Source organism: Camelus ferus, chromosome 11 (assembly GCF_009834535.1).
Source record: "Camelus ferus isolate YT-003-E chromosome 11, BCGSAC_Cfer_1.0, whole genome shotgun sequence".
Taxonomy (NCBI): Eukaryota; Metazoa; Chordata; class Mammalia; order Artiodactyla; family Camelidae; genus Camelus; species Camelus ferus.
Window position 1 is genome coordinate 61,598,163 of NC_045706.1, and position 23,270 is coordinate 61,621,432.

The following is a 23,270-nucleotide window of genomic DNA, read 5'->3' on the forward strand; positions in this document are numbered from 1 at the left end:
CGCAGATGTAAAGTTCACAGCGCGTAATAGGAGCCGGATAAACAGCGGTGGCTCTTCCAGCTCTGCTCCTCTGCCTTTGTCACCCAGCCCTGCGGCACCAGTTTACAGATGGGAAAGTAGGGTCCACAGATGGTGAGGGGAGCTCTGCAGCCCCTCTGCTCTCCCGTGGTTCCAGGAGCCCTGCCTGGACCCTCCTCTCTCTGTCCAAGCCTGGGACACCCCCAGGCTGCTTTCCAGGGGTGCCCCTCCCCATCTTGCCTGGTTCTCCTCCCAGGGGCTGGAGAGAGGATGGTTGCTAAGTTACACCCCACGCCGGCCAACCCAAGTGCCTCTTCCTCTGGGAGCCTCTGAGGTGGCTTCCTGTCTGGACAAGGCTCTCCAAAGTGGTGTCCGGAGCCATCGGTTACAACTGTCTCTGCAACACTCACTTCCTAGTCCTCAGGGTCTTCCCCAGGGACCAGGCTGTGGGCTTGTCTTCCCATCAGCCCCAGGATACAAAAACAGGACTGAGGCTGAGACAGATTGAGCGATTTGTCCAAAGTCTAACTGATTCCACAGCTCTGAACTGGAAAGCCAGGTGCCCATCAGGAAGGGGCAAGGCAGGCTTTCAGGGGCCTTGCCTGCCAAAGGTGGCCTCCCAGCTGGAATGGGGTGCAGGGAACAGAAGACACCCTGTGGCTGAGGGTCTTAAGATGAGTGCCAGGGAGCCCCAAGTGTGATACCCGGGCGTGTGGGGGCTGCGGGGTGGCCAGGGATGGGGCAGGGCTGAGCAGAGGCTCTCAGCCTGCAGCAGGCATATCAGAAGCTCCTGGAGATGCTCTATAAATACAGATCACAGGAACCCTCTCCCTCTCCAGCAGCCCAGGTTCAAGTCCTTCATCACCAGCTTAAATATCTTGGGGTTCCAAGTCTTCCTTTATAAAGAACAAGAGTAATTTCTGTCTTACAAGGTTGTTGTGAGTATTCACTACATAATAATACATATGTATCAATAATATAGGAGTATCTAAAGTGCCTCTCTTACGCCAGGTGCTCCGTAAATGGAGATTTCTCTTGCTCATTCATGCACTCATTTAACAAATGAATGGGCCTCTGTTACGGCCAGGCACTGTGTGGGGACTGGGGACAGGTCAAGGAAGCAGAAAGGCAAGGCCTGGCCCGTGGACTCACCACCTAGGTGGTCTCCTCCCCCTCCTGCCACGTGAGTCTGGTCGGACCCTGCCAATCACCATGTTTGGACCTTAGGTCTCCACTTCTCCATCCAGATGAGAACCTAGCCTCACTATAAACCGGGCAGCAGCACACGGAACCTGATGGGGACCATCTGGGGACTCTGGTCTAGGACAGTTAAAAAAAAAAGAAATGAAAAAAAAAAAAAGAATGCTGCAGATCATAACTCATTATTGAGTCCTGAGATCACTTACTACTTTGCAAATCATTTTTTTTCTATATATATTTTTTTATTGAGGTATAGTCAGTTTACAATGTTGTGTCAGTTTCTGGTGTATAGCACGATTCTTCAGTCATACATGAACATACATATATTTGTTTTCATATTCTTTTTCACCATAAGTTACTACAAGGTATTGAATATAGTTCCCTGTGCTCTACAGTACGAACTTGTTGTTTATTTATTTTATATATTGTAGTTAGTATCTGCAAATCATTTTTTTTTTAAATGACAGAATACAGTAGAATAGGGTGGAATATCAGAGTGGCACACATAAACTTATTTTGCTTTGGGAATTTGCCTTGTTTTGTATAAATATATGTCTCTGAGATTGGTGTATACTGTGATGTAAACCCGGCTGCCTCCTTCTGGTGCTGGCGTCCCCCTGGCTGCGGGAGGACCCAGGGCCTGGTGAGGTGGGTGGCTCCGAGAGCTGGTGACTCTCAGGCAGTGGCTGCCTCAGCGTCCAACTGCATGACCGTTCCTCTCCTCAGCCCTCTCCCTTGCGGGCAGCAGACGCCACGGGAGGTGGGGGTGATGTGGCAGAGCTGGCGTTGTTTTTTATTGTCCCAATTTCACAGATGTAGGAAGAGGTTAAGTGACTTGCCCAAAGCGACACTGCCTTGGAACCAGGACTTCACCCAGGTCTCCAGCTCTTTCTACTGCCCAGAACTGCCCGGTTGATATCTATCTCATGTCAGCTTCTACCGTTTCCAGAATCCAGGCCAGGATGTTCCTGGGAAAGGTGGAAGGGATGAATGAATGAATGATGCTCCTTGCTACAACAGTAGTTCTCAGGCAGGGGTGATTTTGCCCAGGGTACCTTGGTAACGTCTATGGGGCCAAGGTTGAGAAGCCCTGTTGTTAAATACACAGGTGCAGGTCATCAGCTCCATTTTACAGATGAGAAAACTGAGGCTCACAGACTTGCTGTAATTTAGCCAAGGTTATACGCAGCAAATGGAAAGTGGCGCTGGGACCTGGCCCGCACCCCAGGAGGACTCATCATTTCGGTGGCCCCTGCATGTCTTTCGTCTGGCTGGTGGCCCGCCCTGGTCTGGCAGTGGTGTGGCTCCTGGACGTTGAGTTCAGTCTAGCAAGGAGGCTGAAGGGCCACAGGGCTGAGAAATGAAACCGCTTCTGCCAGTTTGTCCCCTTCTCATTGTTTCCCAGCCTTTCACTTCCCCGTCAACGCCACCACAACCCGCCCCGGGCAGCAGAGCGTGAATGGCACTCACCCCAGCTCTGGGGAGGCACGAGGGAGGCCAGAGCAGGGTTGTTTGGGGTCAGAGCTGTCTGCTTTTACCTTTGATGTTAGCGTAGTTGCTACTACAGAGGTAAATGGGGGCACCTCTAAGCCCACAAGGAGGACCCAAGTCCCCTCGTTTGGGGGCATCTGGCACTGAGACCAGTTCCTCGGCATCTGCGGAGAGCTCCCAGGGGAGCAGTGCTGAGAAGCTGGGTGGCACCAGGCCTCAGCACCTTCCGGTGGAGGGGAGTGCACACAGACAGTGCTGGCCGAGTCCAGCCCATCGGCCACCAGGAGCTCCAAGGAGTGATCCCTGTCAAAGCCCAGCCATCGGGAAGGGTCCGAAATGGTGCCGCTACTAGCCTCTGTGGAGTGAGAGCCCTGCCCAAGTATCCTTATCAAAGCAACTGCAAACGTGATGGGAGCCTGCAGGACCCAGAGGCTCCAGGAGCCCCTGTGCATGTCCCAACTCGGCCTCGGATGCCAGGTCAGAGCAGAAGTCAGCCACGGAAATCAGTCAGTGCTACAAAGCAGGGCTTTTGCCCCAGAGAGCAAAAATCATTGCTCTGTCCTGCTGGTCACACAATCAGGGAACAGGAACAGGAGCCAAAAGGGGCAGGTTGCGGGGTCCCGGGACCATCTCTTTGTCTCTCTCCTCCTTTCCTTGCCTCCACACCTTGCTTCTCTCCTTTTGTCCTACAACTGGGTCCCCCTTGGGTGCATGACGCCAGGTGCCGGCACCCTCCTGTCCTGGGGAGCACTGATGGATCAGGCCTGAACTTCCTTGTACCAGGCTCCCTGGCCTCTAACTTCAGACACAGCCCCAGATCCGGGTGATGCTCAGAGACTCCTGAGGAAACATCCCATCCAGACACAGTGGACCAGGGACCCAGGCAGGAAGTAAGAGTCAGACTAGGTTGAGGTCCAGGGATAAAGCATCTCGGCTCCCAAGCTCTCTCCCAAGGGCAGCAGAACACACACAGCAATTATCACCACACGTCACGGATGGCTCTGTGAGCCTGGCAAGCCTGGGCAAGCTGCTTTCTTCAGCCACATCCCTGGGATGTCCTGGACTCCTACATGTGGCAGGGCTTTGAGGCCACCTGCGCACAGGGTGTGATTCAGGGAGGATTCAGGCACATGCCAGGTCAGCGCTGCTCCCAGAGTCTCCAGTGCCAATCAGCCATGCTCCTGGGGCAGGATGAAGCCAGCCTCGTCCTCTCCCAGAGCACAGAAGCCTTGGGACCAACCTGACAGCCCTTGGCTTCCCCAGTCTAGCCCTTAGGTTGGAGCCATTTAAACCAGGCCAGGCCAGGATGCAGGCAGAACCCCATCTCCATCCTGGGATGCCAAGTACCAGACCAGTGGAGCCAGAATGGCCAAACCAGGTGTGTGATAACCTGTGTGCAAATCAAAGGTGCGTTTTACATGTATAAGAGACACCACCGAAGGGAAACAAATCTAGGGCAGCCTGAGTGTGACCCAATGCCATTCCTCAGTTCATCCAGGTCCACGAGGAGCGGGCCCAAGTGGACGCTGTCTCTGCTGTATCTCCAGCACTAGAACGGGGATACGCATTGTGCTGAACAGTCGATGAGCAGGTGGATGTGTGAAAGAGCTTTAAGTCTGGCTTATGAGAGCCCGTGTTTTCCTCTGGTAGAATATAAATGGACTTGAAATTTCTGATTGTCCAAGAATTTCTGATTCTTGAAAGGCCAAAGGAGTTACAAGGACAGAGCAATCACCACACTGAGAGAGAGCTGGGGAGGGTATCTTCACAGGCGGGACAGCAGGGCCCCGGAGCACAAGGCCAGTGTGATCCCAGCTCCAGCCTCTGTAAGGGACAAGCGATTCACCCAGGGAGCCTCAGTTTCCCGGCTGTAAGGTGGTGAGAGGGGCCCACCCTGCTGAGTGTTCACGAGGAATGAGTGAGGCCAGGCACGTGACGTAGGGGCTTGGGACCTGCCACCCCATAGACACTTGGCACACGTCTGTGCCTCTCTTCAACTGAGGAAGTCGATTTTACCATTTCATTGTTTATCTTGTAAAATGTGGGACACAGCCAAGGACAATTTCCTCTGAAACAGTGAGCAGGAAGGCTGTTGGAATTTGCACAGAGAGGTCAAGGGCTTGGCCCAAGACGGACCAGCAGGGAACAGGTCCATAGCCAGGCGCCTGCTCAGCGTGGGGTGGGGTGCAGGAGGCTGCGCGGTCAACACCCGTGCGTTCGCGGGCTGATACGGGCTGGTTGTCAGGGTTCACTCTATGGAGCAGCACCTCGAGACATCCCCGAGCCAATGTCTCAAAAAACCACCCAGAAAGAGAAGCAAGAAGAATCAATTTCAATCTGTGAGGGCCTTCTGGGTGTGATAAAGCCAACCCCTGTTATCTCCACCGGCTTCCTGCCTCCCCTTTACTGAAAAGTGAAAACACCATTCAATTAAGGTAATTAAATCCATCCACAGAGCTGGAGCTCAGAAACCGCACTGCAGGCAAGTGGTCAAACCCAGCAGCAAAGCCAAGCCCGATGGCTTCCTGTGCGAAGACGGGCAGGGACGAGAGGAGAAAGGAAGGGCCTGCTTAGCAGCTGGAGAGCATCCCTCCCAGCTCTGCAAGGACCGGCCACCTGAACCTCCCCAGCAGGAGGGACCCCGTGCCGGACCAGCTGAATTATCAGGTCTATTCCTGTGGCTATTGTGAAAAACTGAACTGAGAAGATTCTTGGGAGGTGAACAGAAATAAACACCCTCCTTTTCTCCACCCACCCTCAAGTCTCTCTTGAACTCCAGCCCAGAAGCCCAGGACACACACTGCTGTGCCTGAGCCCAAGGATCAGAGGGGTCAGGATTTCATCCTGGAGAAAGCATGGGGTGGTCAAGAAGTGAGCCCGAGCTGAATCCTAGCCCATGCTGTGTGCCACTGAGCAATACTCTGCACCTCTCTGTGCTTTTATTCTCCACCTAGAAAATGGCGACAGTGAGGCCTGTTGAACCCGCCCCACAGAGGTCATGAGAATCAAACAAGATAATGGATCCCAGAGTGTGTCCCGGGTTAACACGCAGATAAGGGTCATCTCAGTATTGACTCACTGGATTGGCTTCCACTGACTGTGATCCACTTTGGGTCCTAAAAGTCAGTGAGGACCTCAGATCATCAGATAAAAAACAAGATGTCCAGTGCAGTTTGAATCTCAGATAAACAATGAGTACCTATTTTTAGTATAATATGGGATGATTAATTTTATAGACATTTGACAAATACAAGGTATATTCCAACTATTGCATGGGACATACTTATACTACAAACTGTTCACTGTTGATGGGAAATTCAGATTTCCCTGAGTGTCCTGTATTTTGACTTTGTTTAATCTGGAGATCCCACCATTGCCAGCCCACCAGCCACCCCGTCTCTTGCTGTGTCCTGACTCCAGGACCACGCAAGCCTGGGTCCCAAGCCCAGCTCTGTCACGCAGCAGCTATGTGACATGGAACATTTGAGCCTCCGTTATCCTCTCTCATCAATGAAGCTGACTGTGCACAGCCACATGGAGGAGCGGTGTCCTGGAGCTGGGGCCTCCTGGGGGCACCCAACAGGGCTCTGGCTCTGGGGGTCCATCACACTTGTTCAGTCGTGGGGCTCAGAGGAGTAGCTGTGTGCGGCCACCTGGATCAGAGTCGGTAGGGGGTGCCAGTGGGAATCCCCTCTGCCACTTCCTGTCCTCTCAGCCTGGGGCAGGCCAGCAGAAGGGGGACTGCGTGACCTCCGAGCCCCCGGCTGGCTGCCGGCCAGGAGTCCCGTGGGAGACAAGGAGAACGTGAGACAGCAGAACATGTAGCCCTCCGTCCCCACCCCACATATTCGCCACAAATCTCTGTCATCACATGCTTGTGGTCCAAGGAGCGTACTCAGCCACGGCAGCTGGAAACATTGACGAGTGGCTGCTGTGCTCCAGGCAGGCTGTCAGTCAGAGATGGACCAGGCCGGAGCCGAGCGCAAAGCCTTGTTGGAAAGATGGATTCACAGCAGATCAAGTGGAATAAAGCAGTGCAAGAGATCGTTGTCCTTTTCCTTTAAGGAAGAGGAAATGACTGTGCAAAGGATATTTCACAGCTCACGGTGAGAAAAAGCTGACTGATGGGGATGCACACTCGGATTTGGTTTGCTTGACATGTTCTGATTCAAAAAGATGACCCTGGCAATGAGGAGAAGACAAAACACATCCTCAAGGGTAATTCTCCCAGCTTCTGGCTACAGGGGCATAGACATGCCCTGCGTTTGCCCCAAGCATATTTTTACAACAGGTGCATCACCAGATCCTTTGGCTGAACTGGAGAGTCCTATCCATCCACTCCTGCCCAGGGACCCTGTCTCCCCTTGTGTGCTCTGGTGCTTTGCAGAACCCACTAGACCTGATCCAAGCTCAAGCAGTGTCCAGCATCCATGGATGAAATGTTGGACGACCCGTTCTCAGAGTGCTGTCAAGTCTTCAGGGTTGCCTGCACAACACAGGGCAGATGCCAGCATTTCACCCACTGACACCCACAATTTAGGTGCCATCTCAGTTAATGACCATTTGCAACGTGGCTGTAATTAACACCCCAGTTAATGTACGCAACAAGTATTTGTTGGATGCTGGCCTTCCAGAGGGATTCAAAACCATCCCCAACTTGGAGCACTGAGTGCTATTAGAGAGACAAACAGGAAAATGGCCAAGTTATGACGTCACTTAATCCCCCTGATATAAATGCTAGCCAGTATTCACCTTGAACCTTGAACCCTAATTTAAACAGTACCTGCCGTGGAATAAGCCAGTGCCTTCCACCGAGCCAGCCTGTGAGCCCCAGACAGATTTTATATATTTTAAGACTTGGAATCAAAAAGGAAGCTACATCCACTTGGATTCAAATTCACTAATTTGAAATCTGTGGTAATTCTGCAACTATCGGATTACAACTAACTTTCAAGAAAATAAATCTCGCAAAGCCTGTCTGTCAATAGGGTGAGTATTATCATGACAGAGATGGAGGGATTTGCTCATTTATTTAACAGATAGTTCTCGTGCTGTGCACTGTGCTGCAAGAGGAGGAGACCCTGGAGAGCCAGACAGATGTGGGCCCCACCACAGTGAAGCAGCCAGGCTAGCAGGAGAGACAAACATTTAACAATAATCACCCATTTAAAATCTTAATTACAATTATAATAAGTACTTACAAGGAGATGAATATAGCATTCTAGAAAAGCAGATAGCAGAGAGACATAAAAGAGCCCGAGGAAGCCGCCTTTTTGAAGGGACTTACAAACTGGGTTCTGAAGTATACGTAGGAGTTAAACAGGTAACAAGAGAAAGGAAGAGGTAAAGAACTCCAGGCAGAGGGTGCAAAGGCCCTGAGGCAAGAGGTAGTAAGGCATATCGAAGAAACACCAGAAATTAACACAACATTGTAAATTGACTATATTTCAATAAAAAATAAAAATAATCAACCAATCAATCAATCAACCAGCTTAGAAAAAATGATGAGACTCATGGGACGCAGAAATGGGTCAGATGAAGGAGGCATGGAGGAGGGAGAAGGTGCAATCACAAGTGGTTCAGATTTGTGGGATCCTCAGAGGAAGGACTGACTTGTGGAAGGGGCACAGGTTCAGTTTTAATTGTGAGTTTGTGATGCTGCCCAGGGGGCAGATGGAGACAGAGGCTGGAGCGCAGACACATGGCTGGCCTGGATGTGTCATCAGTGAGTGGCTGCTCACTGTGACTGTGGGTGTGGGTGGAGTCGCCTGTCGAGCTGGTAGAGGGAAAAGAGACAAGGCCACAGGGCTGGACGCGGAGGACATGCAACCATCCAGGAGAGAAAGATAAGAGATGAACAGTTAGACTGGGCAGGGATATATGTGAGCAGCCCACAGATCAAAGTGGAAGCTACCCCAGAAGCTAGTGGTCAACAGTCTTGATTGCAGCTTGAATGTTAAGTCAGATGAGGAGCAAAGTTACCCATTGGAAGAGCACCTGGGAGAAGGGAGACTAAAGGCAAAGTAAATAAATGAGTTAAGGAAATAATGAGGGGTGAGGCATCAGGAAGCACTGAAGAAAACAAACTGTTTTTGCTTAGACATAAATAGGAACTCACTGTGCCGTGAATAAATATTCACTTTTGTTTCTATCTATTCATCTGGGCAGTTTCCAATTGTTTATAGCACAGTCCAGCAACATGAGGTTTCTTCTTATTCATGTTACCTGAGGGGAACGGCATCCTTTTATCTGAAATGTGCTCTAGGTTTTCAGCAATTCAGGTTGGCTTCCTTCAGACGGTCCACAGCCGTGAGCAGGACAGTTCTGTGCTGGCCCCTGGAAAACGCGTTTCAGCAGCCTGACAGTGAGCGCATGAACCCCAGCACAAAGTGATGTGTCCCTGGAACATTCACAGAATAAGTGTCATGGTGTCCTTCTGCACCTCTGTCTCGTCCATGTCCGACATGGATTGATTTCATCCTCATCCTTAAATGAGCTCTCTAGTTAGGGACAGAAATCTAAATTTTCCAGATCACCTTAAGACCCAAGGCCAGAGGTCTTTCTCAATAAAAACTCCTCCGTCTTTTTTGCTCCTTCTTTTTCGATGCCTCTGTTTGCCTTCCACTAAAATTCAGGCTGAGGACACCAAATTCAGAACATTGCCACAAACATTCATTCGATCTCTGTGTTGATGTGTTCAGGACATAAAGGCAAATGAGACTCCCTTCTTGGGTTCAAGGAATTTTTCTTTCTAGTTGAGGAGAGAAGGAAGCAGCCATCAATTCCTAAGACGTATGGGTTACCATACACGATGTGTGACCATATGGCATGAGTTACGGAAAAGGCAAACCCAGGGTGCCGTGGGGACACAAAGGACCCCCTGGGGTGGGGATCAGGATGTGGCCACCCGGATGGTGGGTGGCTCAGAGTGCCTCTGTGTGTCTCCAAAGAAACATACTCCTCAAATTTGAGTTATTATGATTATTAATACTATTAATAATCTACCATGGACTGGATTAATATCCAGGAGCTGCAAGATGAGAAAGGTCTTGTGGAAGCCCCAATGGTCTGCATTGACGATTTGCATGGAGCATTTATTTTAATTAGTTCACACTTGCTTCTGAGCACTCTTAAAATTCTCCTGGGCAGCTTTTTGGTTCTTTTAGCTGTCAAAATAGATACTCAAGCCTCCTGCCAACAATAAATCGAACACTGCTCCCTGCTGAGTGGATTCAAGTTCAGCCACTCCAGCCCTCTTTACTGAAAAACTTGAGTTATTAATTCACGTGGGAAAAGGGTCTTTGGTCTGATGGCTTCATCCTCCCACTCCCATTTTTGTGAAGCCAAAAATGATTCACAACTGGGCCAATCACATTAGACATCCCAAAGGCTTCAAACAGGTTTTGAAGATTTCTTGGACCAGAGAAAGTTAATGAATGTTGGAAGGGGGATATAAAATTATCTTGGTTTTTCCCCCTCACAATGCCTATGTTTGGAATTTTGTTGAGTTTAAGTGTGAAATCAACAAAAGTTGAAAGCCAATCGTATCACTGACGTGTGAGGATAGCTTTTGCAATGAACACATGCTTGGCTTTTTGGTCTGTTGGGTTGCAATGACATTATTTTTCTTCTTCTTTCTAGATGGGCCGTGATGACAGCAAATGGAAGCATGAAAAGAAGTTTTAAAACTACAGGTCGTAAAACCCAGCAAGGCAGGCACCCGCAGTCCCCGCTCCTGTAACAGGTATGGAACCAACTGCCGGCACCTGAAAACACCTTCAGTCTGAGCTACTCTGCTGAAGGTTCCACTGGGTATCAGGACACGAGGGGGTGGGAGTTGGGGGATGAAGCCAATTTTATGACCATCCCAGTGGAACCCAGGTAAATCAAATCAGAATTGAAGAAATTATTCAAATGAAGCTAGCGAGAGGGAGGGAAAAAGAATGTGGTTACTTTCTGAATACTCCAAGTGTCAGTGAACAGCCTTCATTACTGCTTGGAATATGATGCAAACCCAAGATCAGTTTGGGTTTTTTGGCCACACACAACAGAAATTAAGCAGAATTGGTGGGGTTTTGGAGGGGGCATATAGCTCAGTGGAAGAGCGTGTAGTTAGCACACGCGACATCCTGGGTTCAATCCCCGGTACCTCCATTAAAAAAAAAAAAAAGCAGAAATGGATATGTGTAAATAGGAAATGGGAGCCCTTGTGGATTCAAAGTGGAGGCTGAAGTTTCAGGCTGGGAATGAACGAACAGAGGGCACTGCTGCTAGAAAAAAAAGTGCGTGAGCAGGCTCCATCCTTGCTCCAGGAAATACAGTACAACGGGCCGGCCTGGGTCTCACGTCTGCACTTGGCCCTGGGAGATCTCCGCAGGCCCCTTGACTTTCAGCCCTGCCAAGACTGAGCGCCAAGGGGAGAGGAAACCCCCCCAAAGGTGTCAAGCATTCTTACTCAGAGGAGGGGATGGAAGCTGAGTGTTTGAAAATAACAAGGATCTGCTAATAGTAAGGGATCTTTCATTGGCTGGGGGGTGTTGATTTAACTCTAAGATTCTAATTTAGATCTCTGACTATCCTATCTCCGTCTTTGTGTGGAAGTAGAGAAACCCCAGTGTTACTGAGTTCAGCCATTGCCAAGGTCAAAACCCCAGCATTCAGGACACCAGAAGACTCCCTGACTCTATGGGTAAGACCTCAAGACACGGAAAACTTGATTTACAGGAGTCAAAGCCACTGAAGTCCCCCAACTCACCCCAAGAACACAGATTCCAGATGGGCTGGTTCTGGAATCACAGGCTCACAGCCCCGCAGGGCCATGGAGGACCCAGGACTGTTCTGTCCACCCGGCCATCCTCTGCAAATCAGCCCTGAGTCATCATTGCTTGTCCCTCAGGGCTGCAGGGTGAATGCCTCAGTGTTATGAGTTGACTGCTATCCTCCAAATTCACACGTTGAAGTCCTAATCCAGGACCTGAGAATGTGATTTATTTGGAAATGGAGTCACTGCTGGCGTAATTAGTTAAGATGAAGTTATTAGGGCGGGTTCTAATCCAGTAGGACTGGCATCCTTAGACACAGGGGCAAGCCAGCGTGAAGAGACACAGCTAGAAGGCAGCCCTCTGCACACCGAGGAGAGAGGCCCGGGCTTCCCTTGCAGCTCTCAGAAGGAACCAGCCCTGCCCGTACCTCGATCGGGGACTCCCAGCCCCCAGAACCGTGAGAGATTGAATTTCTGTAGTTGAAGCCATCAGCTTGCGGTGCAAACAGATAGAGTTTGCACCGCAAGCCGATGGCTACCAGATAGGTAGAGTCAGTTTCAGGCTTGGCGTCTGCATTACAGCAGGAAGAAAGCCACCAACGGAGGGGAAGCTGGGACTGCTCCTTTGATCGGAAAGGCAAGAGTTTTCCCAGACGTCGGCATGCTTCCACGCCTGTGGTCACAGAGCTATGTTGCCACAGGGCCAGGCTAGCCACGTGGGAGTCTGAGACCAGGAGCGTTCGGCCTCCGCAGCTTTTAAAGGGGAAATGGGGGAGGGGAAAGGGGGTAGGAATGGGAGTGAGGTTGGCCAGGCACGGGGGCTGGGGCTGACGGTCTCCCCTTTCGAGGGCCTTCTGAAAGACACCTACTGTGCTTTCTGGGGAGCAAGCCACCCGATTTTTAAGGCAGAGCTGAGGAGCATGTAAGTACAGGCTTTCCCAGGGCCGATTCATGGTTTCTTGTCACCTCATCCGGTTTACCAGAACTCAGGGTCCTCCGCTTTCTCCAGCAGCCCCACCTCAGCTCATTCATTCATTAAAACAAGCCTGCCAACAAATCAGCATCAAAAAGTCATGGTGGGGGTGTGGGTGGTATAGCTCAGGGGTAGATTGTGTGCTTAGCATGCACAAGGCCCTGGGTTCAATCCTCAGTACCTCCATTAAAAATAAATAAATAAAACGAATTACTTCTCTCCCCAAAAATAATTTAAAAATTAAAAATAAATAAAGGAATAATTTTTTAATTAAAAAAAAGAAAAGTCATCAGAGCGTTGTGGTCAAGAGAGGAAGCAGGAAACTTCGAGGAAGGCGGACGGACCTCCAGGACCAAACCACAGCGCTGCAGGCACACCAGCCTCGGACCTGAGCAGGATGCCTCGTGGGCAGCCCTGTTTGTGGAGCCAGGCTAGGCTCCGGGACTCCTGACATGCGGGCTATACCGCACCTTCATTCCCCATCCCCCACACCCCTGTTCAGGTCCCTGCGGCTACTGCCCAGGCCAGCCAGGCAGGGAAGGCTGTGTGCGGAGACAGCGTATGACAGCGGAGGACTCACAGCTCCCTGCTGGATGTTCACTGTCCCAAATGCCCCCAACCTGAGTCCACTCTGTGGTCTGTACTTGCTGTTTTATCTAACTTTTCATGTCCTCATTTCCTCCACCCCTGCCCTGGCCAGGCCTCTTCTAGGCACTGGAGGTGCATACCCAGTGGTGGAGGTCAGGGTCCCAGCATCCTCAGACAGAATCCAGCAGGGAATGCAGTGAACCACCTCACACCTACTGGGATGGCAACCATCCAAAATGAAAACACGTGCTGGCAAGGATGTGGAGAAACTGGAACTCCTGTGCACTGTTAGTGGATGTGGAAAATGGTGCGGCCGCTCTGGAAGAAAACAGTACGGTGACTCCTCAAACAATTAAAAACAGAACTACCATATGATCCAGCAATCCCACGTCTGGGTATGTCCCCAGAAGTATTGAAAGCAAGCTCTTGACCAGATATTTGGACACTCATGTTCATAGCAGCATCATTCACAATGGCCAAAAGGTGAACACAACCCAAGTGTCCACTGACGGATGAATGGATAAACAAAATGTGGTCTATACATACAAAGCAATATTATTCAGCCTTAAAAAGGAAGGAAATTCTGACACATGTTGCAACATGAATGATCCCTGAGGACACTGCTAAGTGAATTAACCAGTCACAAAAAGACAAATACTGGATGGTTCCCTTCCTATGAGGTACCTGGAGTAGTGAAATTCAGAGACAGGAAGCAGAGTGGTGGTTTCTAGGGACTGTGGGGAGGAGAGAATAGGGGTGGTGTAATGGGTACACAGTTCAGTTTTGCAAGATGAAGAAGTTCTGCAGATGGAGGGTGGTGATGGTTGCAGGGCAGTATGAATGCACTTAACACAACTGGCCTATACACTTGCAGTGGTTAAGGTGGTGAATTCTATGTCTTGTATATTTCACCATCTTTTTTTAAAAGAATAAGAGAATGTAATGAAGGGGCTGTAACAGAGGTGTAGGCAGAATTAGGGAGACTCCAGGATGTGGAGTCACTCAGAAAGAGTGACAGCCATCCTCCCTGCAGCCCTCGGGGGCAAGGGCAGCAGTGTTGCAGGGCCCAGGGAGAGTCAGAGCCCACGGGAGGGGTCGAAGTTAGAGAGGACTGCAGTGTTGCCAGGACCTCACCCCACAGCCAGGAGCAGGGATGGGATGGGGCAGGGAGAGGGAAAAATGCCAGGGATACTGGCTCCCCTCCCTCCAAGCTCCTACCAGCATCTCCCATTGGCCACAGCCAAGGGCAAGCCAGAGAGTGAAGGAGCCCAGAGGATGCAGGCTCTTGGGGGCTGTGCCCTCTTGGGGTGGCTATGAGCCCAGGGCAGTCTGTGAGCAGACAGCCTAGTGGCTCCTGAGCTCCTGGTTCTTAGAGTCTAAGGAGGGGAGAGGCATCAAAGAAATACATTTTATTTTAGATCGTACTCAGTACCACAAAGAAAATAAACCAGGCGCTGTGACAGACAGTGAGAAGGGAACACCCGCCATGGGACACCAGGGAGGATCTCTCTGCAAAAATGACACATCTGAACTTTAGGCAGTGTAGTAGTCAGGCTTCTCCAGAGGAATAGAACCAATAGAATGTATAGGGAGAGAGAGATTGAGATTTACTGTAAAGGAACTGGTTCATGTAATGGCAGGGCTGGCAGGAGGGCTGGACACCCAAGGCGGAATAGATTCTCCAGCTCCAGACCAAAGACTGGAGGTAGAATTGCCGCTGGCTCGGGGTATCTCAGCCTTGTGGCTTCTGGAGAGTCATCTGCTTTACTCAAAGTCTAGTGGTTTCGATGTTAATTACATCTTTAAAAATATATCTATCTTCACAGCAACATCTAGACTGGCATTCGACCAAAAACTGGGCACCATGGCCCAGCCAGCTTGACACATAAAATCAACCATCACAGGCACCGTTGCCCATCCGGACCAGCGTGTCTTTCTTACATAGAGCCACTAAGTCGGATATGGTAGTCACACCCTGCACTTCTTTCTTTTGCAGAAAAATAAAACTCCCACTTTGCCATTGCATCTGATCATCAGGAAACTCTGATTTTGTGACAAGAGGGCTGCATCCAACCCTTCCAGAAGCATCACCCAGGGGTGCCCACTGGCTGACGGGGACGGTCTTCCTGGCTGACAGACGATGCAGGGGAGTAAGAAGTGCACAGACGGCTTTAGCGACTCCTCGAGCATTGGCAGTGTGCTGGACGATGCGGACCGGGAGGTGAGCAGCCTCACAGACCGGGCATTCCGGAGCTTGTGCATCTCAGAGGACGCCTCCTTCCATGACTCCGACCTGGCCCTGTCCCCAGATATCACCCGCCAGGTGTTTGGGAATCTGCACCAGGGAACGGTGAGCCACACCCACCGGAAAAGTGGCCTTTGGAGCCAGTTACCATCACAAGGCACCGAGCACGCAGGCTGGGCGGCCACATTCCAACAGCTGCCCAAGTACGTTCAAGGGGAGGAGAAATACCCCAAAAGCAGCCCCCCGCTGACCTCAGCCCAGAGGAGACTGGAGGTGCCCGTTTCCGGCCTGAGGAGCAGCAACAAGCCTATTTCCAAAGTATCATCACTAATTAAATCTTTCGACAGGACTGAGAGCCAACGCTGTGACAGCAGACCACCGCCAAGCAAGCCTCCGGCTCTCAAAAATCCCCCCAAATTTGCTCCTCTTCCGGAAAGTGGCGTCAACTTCTGCTTCGATTCTGCCTTTTTGACCGTCAGGAGGGTACCTGCCGAAGTCTCCAGCACCCATCAGACTAGCCACCAGCCTGGCAGGAAGCACGGAGAGGAGTCCCCCAAGAACCCCGAAATGGCCTGTCACGGAGCCAGCAGCTTTCTCCCAGCACCCGAAAATGCGGGTAACTCGTTTGAGTCAAAGTTCCCCTCTCCAGCCCACAAGGCAGCCACGGGTGAGCCTGGAAGGGGCAAGGAGTGGGCTCCCAAGGGGACTTTTCTTCATAGTGAAAACAGTGCTTTCGAGTCCTGGAACGCCCACCAGCCAAGGCTACCTGAGAGGAAGGATGCTGCTGATGCTGCCCCAGAAGGCAAGGCTCCCGTGCATTATGAAGACACGCCCTTGTTAAGAGAGCCCCCGGTCCCCGAGCACAAAGTCTCCCCCTGCCATGTCCGGGCCAGCTGCGGTCAGGAAGAGAATAGGCTGGTCGCAGGGACTCTCCCCACCTCCGGACCCTGGGCATCTAGGGATCCTGGAGCCCAGATATTTGCTACGGAGGGAAAAGCTTCCAGCTCACAGCCTGACCCTCAGGTGAAGCCAAACCATGCCCCCTGGAGGAAACCAAAGCCTGGTAAAGGAACGAAAGAAAGTCTACAGGAGGCTTCGGGAGAGAGGAAGCAGGCCAACAGGAGAGGTCCAGTCTTGTATACAAAGCACAATCCCCAGGAGCAATTTCCAGAAAATGATGCTCTTGACATGCCTGTGGACCCCAGCAAGCATTACGATCCTCCTTTCAACATCAGTAAGCTGCTGACCCCCATCATACCCACCAAGCATGTCCCGGAGTCATCCGACAGCCAGCCGGTGGAGACAACCCCGTCGCCCCCAGGACAGCTAAACGGATACCAAGAGAAGGAGCCCAGCGAATGTCAGTCCCGGGACAGCTACAAGTCCAAAGCCCCTAGCTTGCTGTTCAACCTCAAGGACGTGCGCAAGCGCGTGAAGAGCACATACAGTCCCTCACCTCTCTTGAAAGGTCTCGATGAGAAAGCCAGAGGCCAGCAAGACTCCCTGAGCAACGGCGTCCTCCTTCCCAACGGGCTCGAGGAAAGCCCGCCAGACGAGCTGTGTAAGGAGAGATCCGCTGAAGCTCCTTCTGTGTCGCTAGTCAGTACCCAGAAGGACCCCAGTGTAGCCTCTGTAGACAACAACCTAACTCTAACCTCACCATCAGCTACCACCAAAGCTCCCTTCTGTGTCAACGGCGAGGCTGCCGACAGGAACGGCTATGAGAAGGATGACGCCAATGGAGAATCAGAGATGGGTACCTCCAGGCCTGGCTGGTGTCCAGACTCCAGGGAACGCCACCCCAGGAAACATCTGTCCCTGAAGCTTTGCAGGGGAGACTCCGAGGTGGCGAAGGCTTTGGAGAACCCGAAGACCCTCGGCCTAGAGAATGGGTTCTTGAGATCCATCTCTCAAGAGACAGAACCCGAGAGAGAGGTAGGACTTCAGAATCCAAACTTCAACCAGAAATTCTCCCCAGGGCCCCTTTCTCCCGAGGAGGAAGATGTGTTTTATAGCGATACACAGTCTGATTTTATGCCAGGCCTCAAAAGTAGGGCCAAATTCAGCACCAGCTCTTCGGATCAGTCTTTTGCCTCGTTCGAGGATCAGCAGAAGATGTGGTTCACCGAGAGCCAGCGGGAAGACAGGAGGAATGACGTGAGTGCAGGTGATAGTCAGAAGGATGAGCAGGAGAAAGTGATGGAGGAAGCTGAGCTACATTACTGCCCCTTAAACAGTGGGCACACACGCGTGGAGGAGCTCAGCAAGAGGCAATCGTTGCAAGGCGAAGAGGAAAGTTTGCCTGGAGGTAGCCCCAGGAAGGCATCGAGGGAGGAAGCTAATTTCAGAGGCACTTGGGTTGGGGGAAGTAAGGATTCCTCCCTTTCCCATGCCAAAGACCTAACCCTTTCACCATCGTCCACTTCAAACAAGCACATACTGTTTGCAATTAAAGACAACACCCTCAGGGCCACCTCTGTGATAAAACCCATCATGCTGCCCCTCTTGAGGGTCACGTCCTCAGAGTCCCCTCTGGGCAGTAGCCACAAAGAGGAGGAATTGCCAAGGCCGGGCTGGGGCGGGGACGCTGGCCTTTATGCTCCTGAGAGCCAGGAAATGCCCAGCACTCCAACATCTGCCAGCGTGCAGGGTACACACTTGAAGGGCGCGACCTGTGAGGGCATGGAGGACCACGGGCGGGTGCCCAGTGCGGCGAGGACGGAAACCTCCCATCCAGCTCCAAAGAGGTATGTCCCAACTCCTCCAGTCACTAGAGAGGGCCAAGGGCTGAAGCCAACCCCTGACATCGCATGGCAATTTGTGGCAAATGACCGCATGAGCAATTCTGCAGACCAGGGGAAGCTAGATACTCCAAGGTGCATCCCCACGATTGCTTTGCCCGAAGGTGACCTGGAAGACCAGCCACCTCCACAGCAGCTTGGAACTTGTTGGCAAGAGCAGACACAAGGCTTCCAAAGTCACCTTTTGTCGACACCCAGGGCAGGGCCCCCAGGGAGAAGATTGGTCCCCGGGGAGATGGCGGTGTCCCCCAATGCCAGCTCCCTGGAGGAGAACAGCGTGTGCTCCCCTGCCACCAGTAGCATTTGGGACAATGCCTCCCAGGCCCCCAGTGAGCTAAGCCTGCTGCCAGGGGAGCCTCCCCGCAGCAGCCCCTGGGCCAGCCCCGGCCCTGGCAGGGTGGCCCGCAGGGAGGACCTGACACATGCCTTCACGTGGGAGGCTGGCTCCGACCCCCAACTTGAGCCATCAGCAGAAGACCTCAGGACGCTTTCTCCAAGAGGCTCCTTGCTGGATGTGGCCACCAGCTCAGCAGGCCTCCGGGAGAAGCCAGGGCCTCCTACTCAGCTGGACAGGGCAGCCGGCAAGCCACCCGCAGTCCCGCCCAAAACAGAGAAGGCCCTGCGGCGGGCGAAGAAGTTGGCGAGCAAGAGGAGAAAGATCGACCAGCTGCAAGAAAAGCATGGCGAACGCCGGGAGGAAAGGCTCCATCCTGAGGACTCAGAGCATAGGCCACCATCCCCCGGAGAGAAGCCCCAGCCCAGGTTCCCCGTGGTCCGCTCCCTGCCCCCTCCCACGCACCGCCACTCAGTGTCAGCCTTCTCAGAGCCGGTCCGACGGCGGCCTGGGGGGTCCCAGTCCCTTACACCCCTGCCCGCTTTCCCTGCCACCCAGAAGGTCCTCCAAGACCCCCAGTCTGGAGAGTACTTTGTCTTCGATCTGCCACTCCAGGTGAAAATCAAGACCTTCTATGACCCAGAGACAGGCAAATATGTCAAGGTCTCCATCCCAGCCTCTGAGAGAGGTTCCCCGGAGCCAACCACGCCAGACGTGCTTGCTGCTCCCTACGTGCTGTACCCTGGCTTCCGGCCCCTGCCCATGACGGCCCTGATGCCCCTGCGCTGCTCCTCTCAGCTCTCCGCCCCCACCTTCCTAAGGCAGCCCCCTCACACCACTGAGGCAGTGGGCCCCAGGCCCCGGAGCGCCCATGATGCTGCCCTGCAGCTGGCCTCTGAGCCTCCTGGCGACCCCACCCAGCATTCGGCAGGCCAGCGCCCTGAGGGGCCTCCCCAGAGCCCGGGGGAGGATGAGGAAGATGCTCCAAGCCTGGGCATCATCTCTACCAATGACCTAGAGGACTTTGCCACAGAAGGCATTTCTTGAGAATTACAGCAGACGAACTCCCCACCTAGTAAACCCCGGAGAGCTTACTTGCCCCTCCCCCAGAACAATCAGTCCCCACCCCAAACACACACACACACGCGCGCGCACGCACACACACATGCACACGCACACACACACATACTCAGCCATTTGAGATCCCTGAAGTCTTCAAGGAAGAAGGGACCCTGAGAAAACCCCACCTGAAGGCTCCCTGGGGCTCCCCTCTCGGGAAGCGCGCTGCTCCACTCACATGATCCCATCCTTTCCAAGCCCCTTCCCACGTGCCGGATCTGCTCACTTCTTTTCTTCTCCCCTCCCCACCTCCCTGTCCTTCTCCCCTGGCCCTGCCACCAGGGTGGGTCTAGCCTGATTTCTAACGGACTACCGACCCCCACCCCGCTAACAGACAGCATCCCACCCACTCCTCCTCAAGGGCCGGCACACAGCGGGCAAACCCCCAGCCCCCCAGGAATGCTGCACCGCGCTGAGCCTGGCTGAGCAAGCGGAGCGCCTGGCACACCCTCTTCTAGGTCAGGGCGGCCACCCCTCCCTCGCTCAGACGCAGCAGTCCATCAGGCTCACCTCAGGGGAAAATGGCTGAGGACCCACCCAAGGCAACTTTGCAGAAATGTTTATTTGAATAGAATGGGTTTTCTTTCCAGAGGAAACTTTCCTCTGAAGGCTATTTTCTGATCACCTTGTAAAAAGTGAAACAAGTTTGCAGATGTGATTCTGTCACTGAACTCCTGTCTTTCTTCTGTGGGCAGTGGTGGGTCTGTGCTGGTGAGTGAAGGGTCCTGCCTTCCAGGTCCTCCATCGCAGCTGGGCAGCCACCCAGGATCTCCACTCTGAACAGAGCGCGGCCGCAGCATCCACTGCAGTCCCAGTGTCCCTGCTCAGTCCTTCTGCAGCTGTCCCAGCCTTTTTGGGCCAAGTTCTCCACTAGTGCTTGCCGGGGCAGAGATAAGAAGGACCCAAGCTTGCCATCAAGGATCACCCTGGACCTGAGTCAGGCCCTGACTGTCCCAATATCTGTGCCCTGTGCTTAAAAGGAAATTGTGTTTCCCCCCAGGTCCCTCTGGTGAGGTGGAGGGAAGTATCTGAATCCACACAGGGGAACAGGATCCCACCTCTGAGCCTCTGAGAGCAGGGAGGGTCTGTGGGCAGATGCCCACTCTGGGCTACGTGCTGGGAAGGAAACCAGGCTGGCCCTCATGGGCTTTCGCCCAGGGCTTCTGCTGACGCCTCTTCATTCTTGTGCTGTGGGAAAGGCGGGGGCTACAGCGCCTCCCTCCTTGTGTAGAAAGGGCAGCTGTCCAGGCAGCTGTCGGGACTGCGCTGCCCATGCCCCAGGGGACCACACAAAACGCATCGCCCTGGTTCTTTTGGCAAAGATGCCGTTTCTAGGCTGAAAAGATGGGGAGGCACCCGCCACTCTGTTGCAGCAAAGTGTGTTACAGCTCAGTGTTACAGCTCAGCTGTGACAGCAACGTGGATCCGGGCGAGAGACCAAGCAGCACTCAGAGAGTTGGAGAACTCAGGTTTATTACACCAGCAGGCCCAGAGGAGTTAACATTCCAAGCTCTGTACCCCATCTGTAGGTTTACACAGGCTTTTATAGGCTGCCAGTCTACACTTTGCAACATCATATGCAAATAAGGTATAACAAATTGTCTATTTAGGAACAATCCATTTGTAGAAATCCATTTGTAGAAATGGATCAGTCAGGAGTGATAGAAATGGACCAACCAGGAGTGAGCCCTATGCAAATGAGGTGCTACAAATGGACCAATCAGGAGTTAGCTCAGGGAACCAATAGAATCTTAGGGGTAAGTTCCACTTTCCTAGAAGCAAGCCGTTTCAGAGGCAAAGAGCAAGATAATGCTGCTGGGCCAGGGAAACAACCGGATGGTGCTGGCAGGAGAGTAGTGGCCCTGCCTGGGAATCCTGCCATCTTTTTCATGGGGCTTCCCACCTCAGCCCTCCCAGTCCCAGACTCACACAAATACTGAACATATTCTGGATCATGATTTGAATTCAGGATTTTCTACCTGTTTGTTTTCCTAGTGAGTGCAGCTGCGCCTTAATTTCACATGAAAATGCCACACAAGTCCCCTAGGCTGATGCCGGTAGATTTGTCAATGCCTGGTCAGTCAGCTAGATGGCCAGCCAGGCATTCAGGCAGGCCACTGTCTGAGAAACCTTGTTCCCACAAGTCACTCCCTTGGGTGTGAGTGAAGAGAGCAGTGCTGTGATTTTTGGTGATGGTCACCAAAGCACCAAGCATCTTCTCACCTGTGTTCATCGTACAAAAAGGAAAAGTAATAGCACTTTTTAAAATTCTCAGGGCCCAGGAAAAGAATTGCCTAACAAAAGCAGAGTCCATGAGTTTAAAAAAATTAACCATAGTTACAGTACCTATTTCCCCACAAGGAAAAATATATTTTACATAAAGGATCCTATGTTCGGGGACCAGTTATCTTCTGTCTTAGAAGCAATATGAGCAGGGCTATTGATGGAGCTAAAAATGTAAAGGAAGATATTTGGAGACCAAGGTCAACTCCCCAGTCCTCTTTGCCCCTATGGATATAAAAGAGAAATGAGACACCTGGCAGAAGGCAGCATCCACTCACAAATCTAGAAGGATCCCTTGGACACCTGGCTCCCCAGCAGGTCAGCTGGCAAGAAGGTCTCCATCACTTACAGCAAAGTGCCTAAGTTCCAAAGAAGCAGTGATACCTCCACAGGACCAAAGTCACTGAAGACCAACTCATTTGCAAATGACGTTCTCTTTCTGTTTCTTTCGGTTCGGGATTGGAGAGGATCATTTATGCCCCCTTCCCTCCTCCCCTCTTCCTCCTTTCCTCCTTCCTTTTTTTTTTTTTTTTTTTAACCCTTTCTTCCCTCCCTCCCTTTACAAACATTTTCAGAGTTCCTGCTCCGTGCTGGGTGCTTGGCTGGGCACCAAAGAACCATGATAAAAAGATCTGATCTCTGTGCTCAGGAAATTAAAATCTAACAGAGAAGAAAAATGATTACACTCCCACATGGTAAGTGATCTAATAGGATGATCAGGGGAGCCTCTGACTCAGCCTGGAAGGAAAAAGGGCTTACTATGGAAATGGCACCTGAGCTGAGCCAGGAAACACACAGAGTAGTGCATCAGCTTATGAAGAAACAAGAATTTCCCCACCTTTAATCTGTCTGTCAAACAAAGATGACATGTGTTAAATACTAGTAGATTTGCCTTGCCTTCTCAAAGTGTATGGGTTTAGCAATTCTAATCAGTGCAGGAGTGGAACCAGGGTAACCTGGCAGGATAGACCTTTGTTAATATGGCCTTCAGCTTCTGAATTGAAATTTCACTCACGTGAGTTGCCCATTAAAACCACTAGTCCTACCACTGTGTTTAATACGATAGTGGTGAGAGTTGTGAACATATTGTTTGGGGAGATTGTAGGTAAAGGCCACACCTGCATCTTCTGTTTGGTGCGCTGGCCCTTTCTGTGAGTTATGGCCCTTCCAAGTGTCTCTTGTGGAGGGGACATAAATGCAGAGCACCTTGAGGGAACAGTCAAAGGTCCTGGGGCTGCTAAGCAGAAAATGACTAAGAGCTCACATGGTCCATCGCACGCCCTGTGCCAGCCCCCGAACAAGGAGATTCGAGCCTGGCCTCGATCCTCACCGCAAACCCACGACAGGTGCCCTCATTAGCTTCATGTTACCATCAAGGAAGCAAAGGCACTGGGACGTGGAGTAACTCCCCTCAGTCAACAGTCACCAAGTGAGGGGCCCACCCAGGAACTCATCCC

General features: G+C 52.0%; 1 protein-coding gene across 7 annotated transcripts in view; it reads left to right on the forward strand.

Annotated features, from left to right (window-relative positions):
* Nucleotides 1–20,207, forward strand: part of C11H10orf71 (chromosome 11 C10orf71 homolog) — a 56,096-nt gene extending 35,889 nt beyond the window's left edge. For all 7 annotated transcript variants that reach the window (XM_014562651.2, XM_014562653.2, XM_032491675.1 and 4 more), the window contains 2 exons: nt 10,351–10,453; nt 15,028–20,207. In XM_014562651.2, coding sequence (XP_014418137.2) covers nt 15,172–19,458 — 4,287 coding nt within the window. In that variant the 5' untranslated portion in view covers nt 10,351–10,453; nt 15,028–15,171 and the 3' untranslated portion in view covers nt 19,459–20,207. The remainder of the gene's footprint in view (nt 1–10,350; nt 10,454–15,027) is intronic.
* Nucleotides 20,208–23,270: the final 3,063 nt, after the last annotated feature.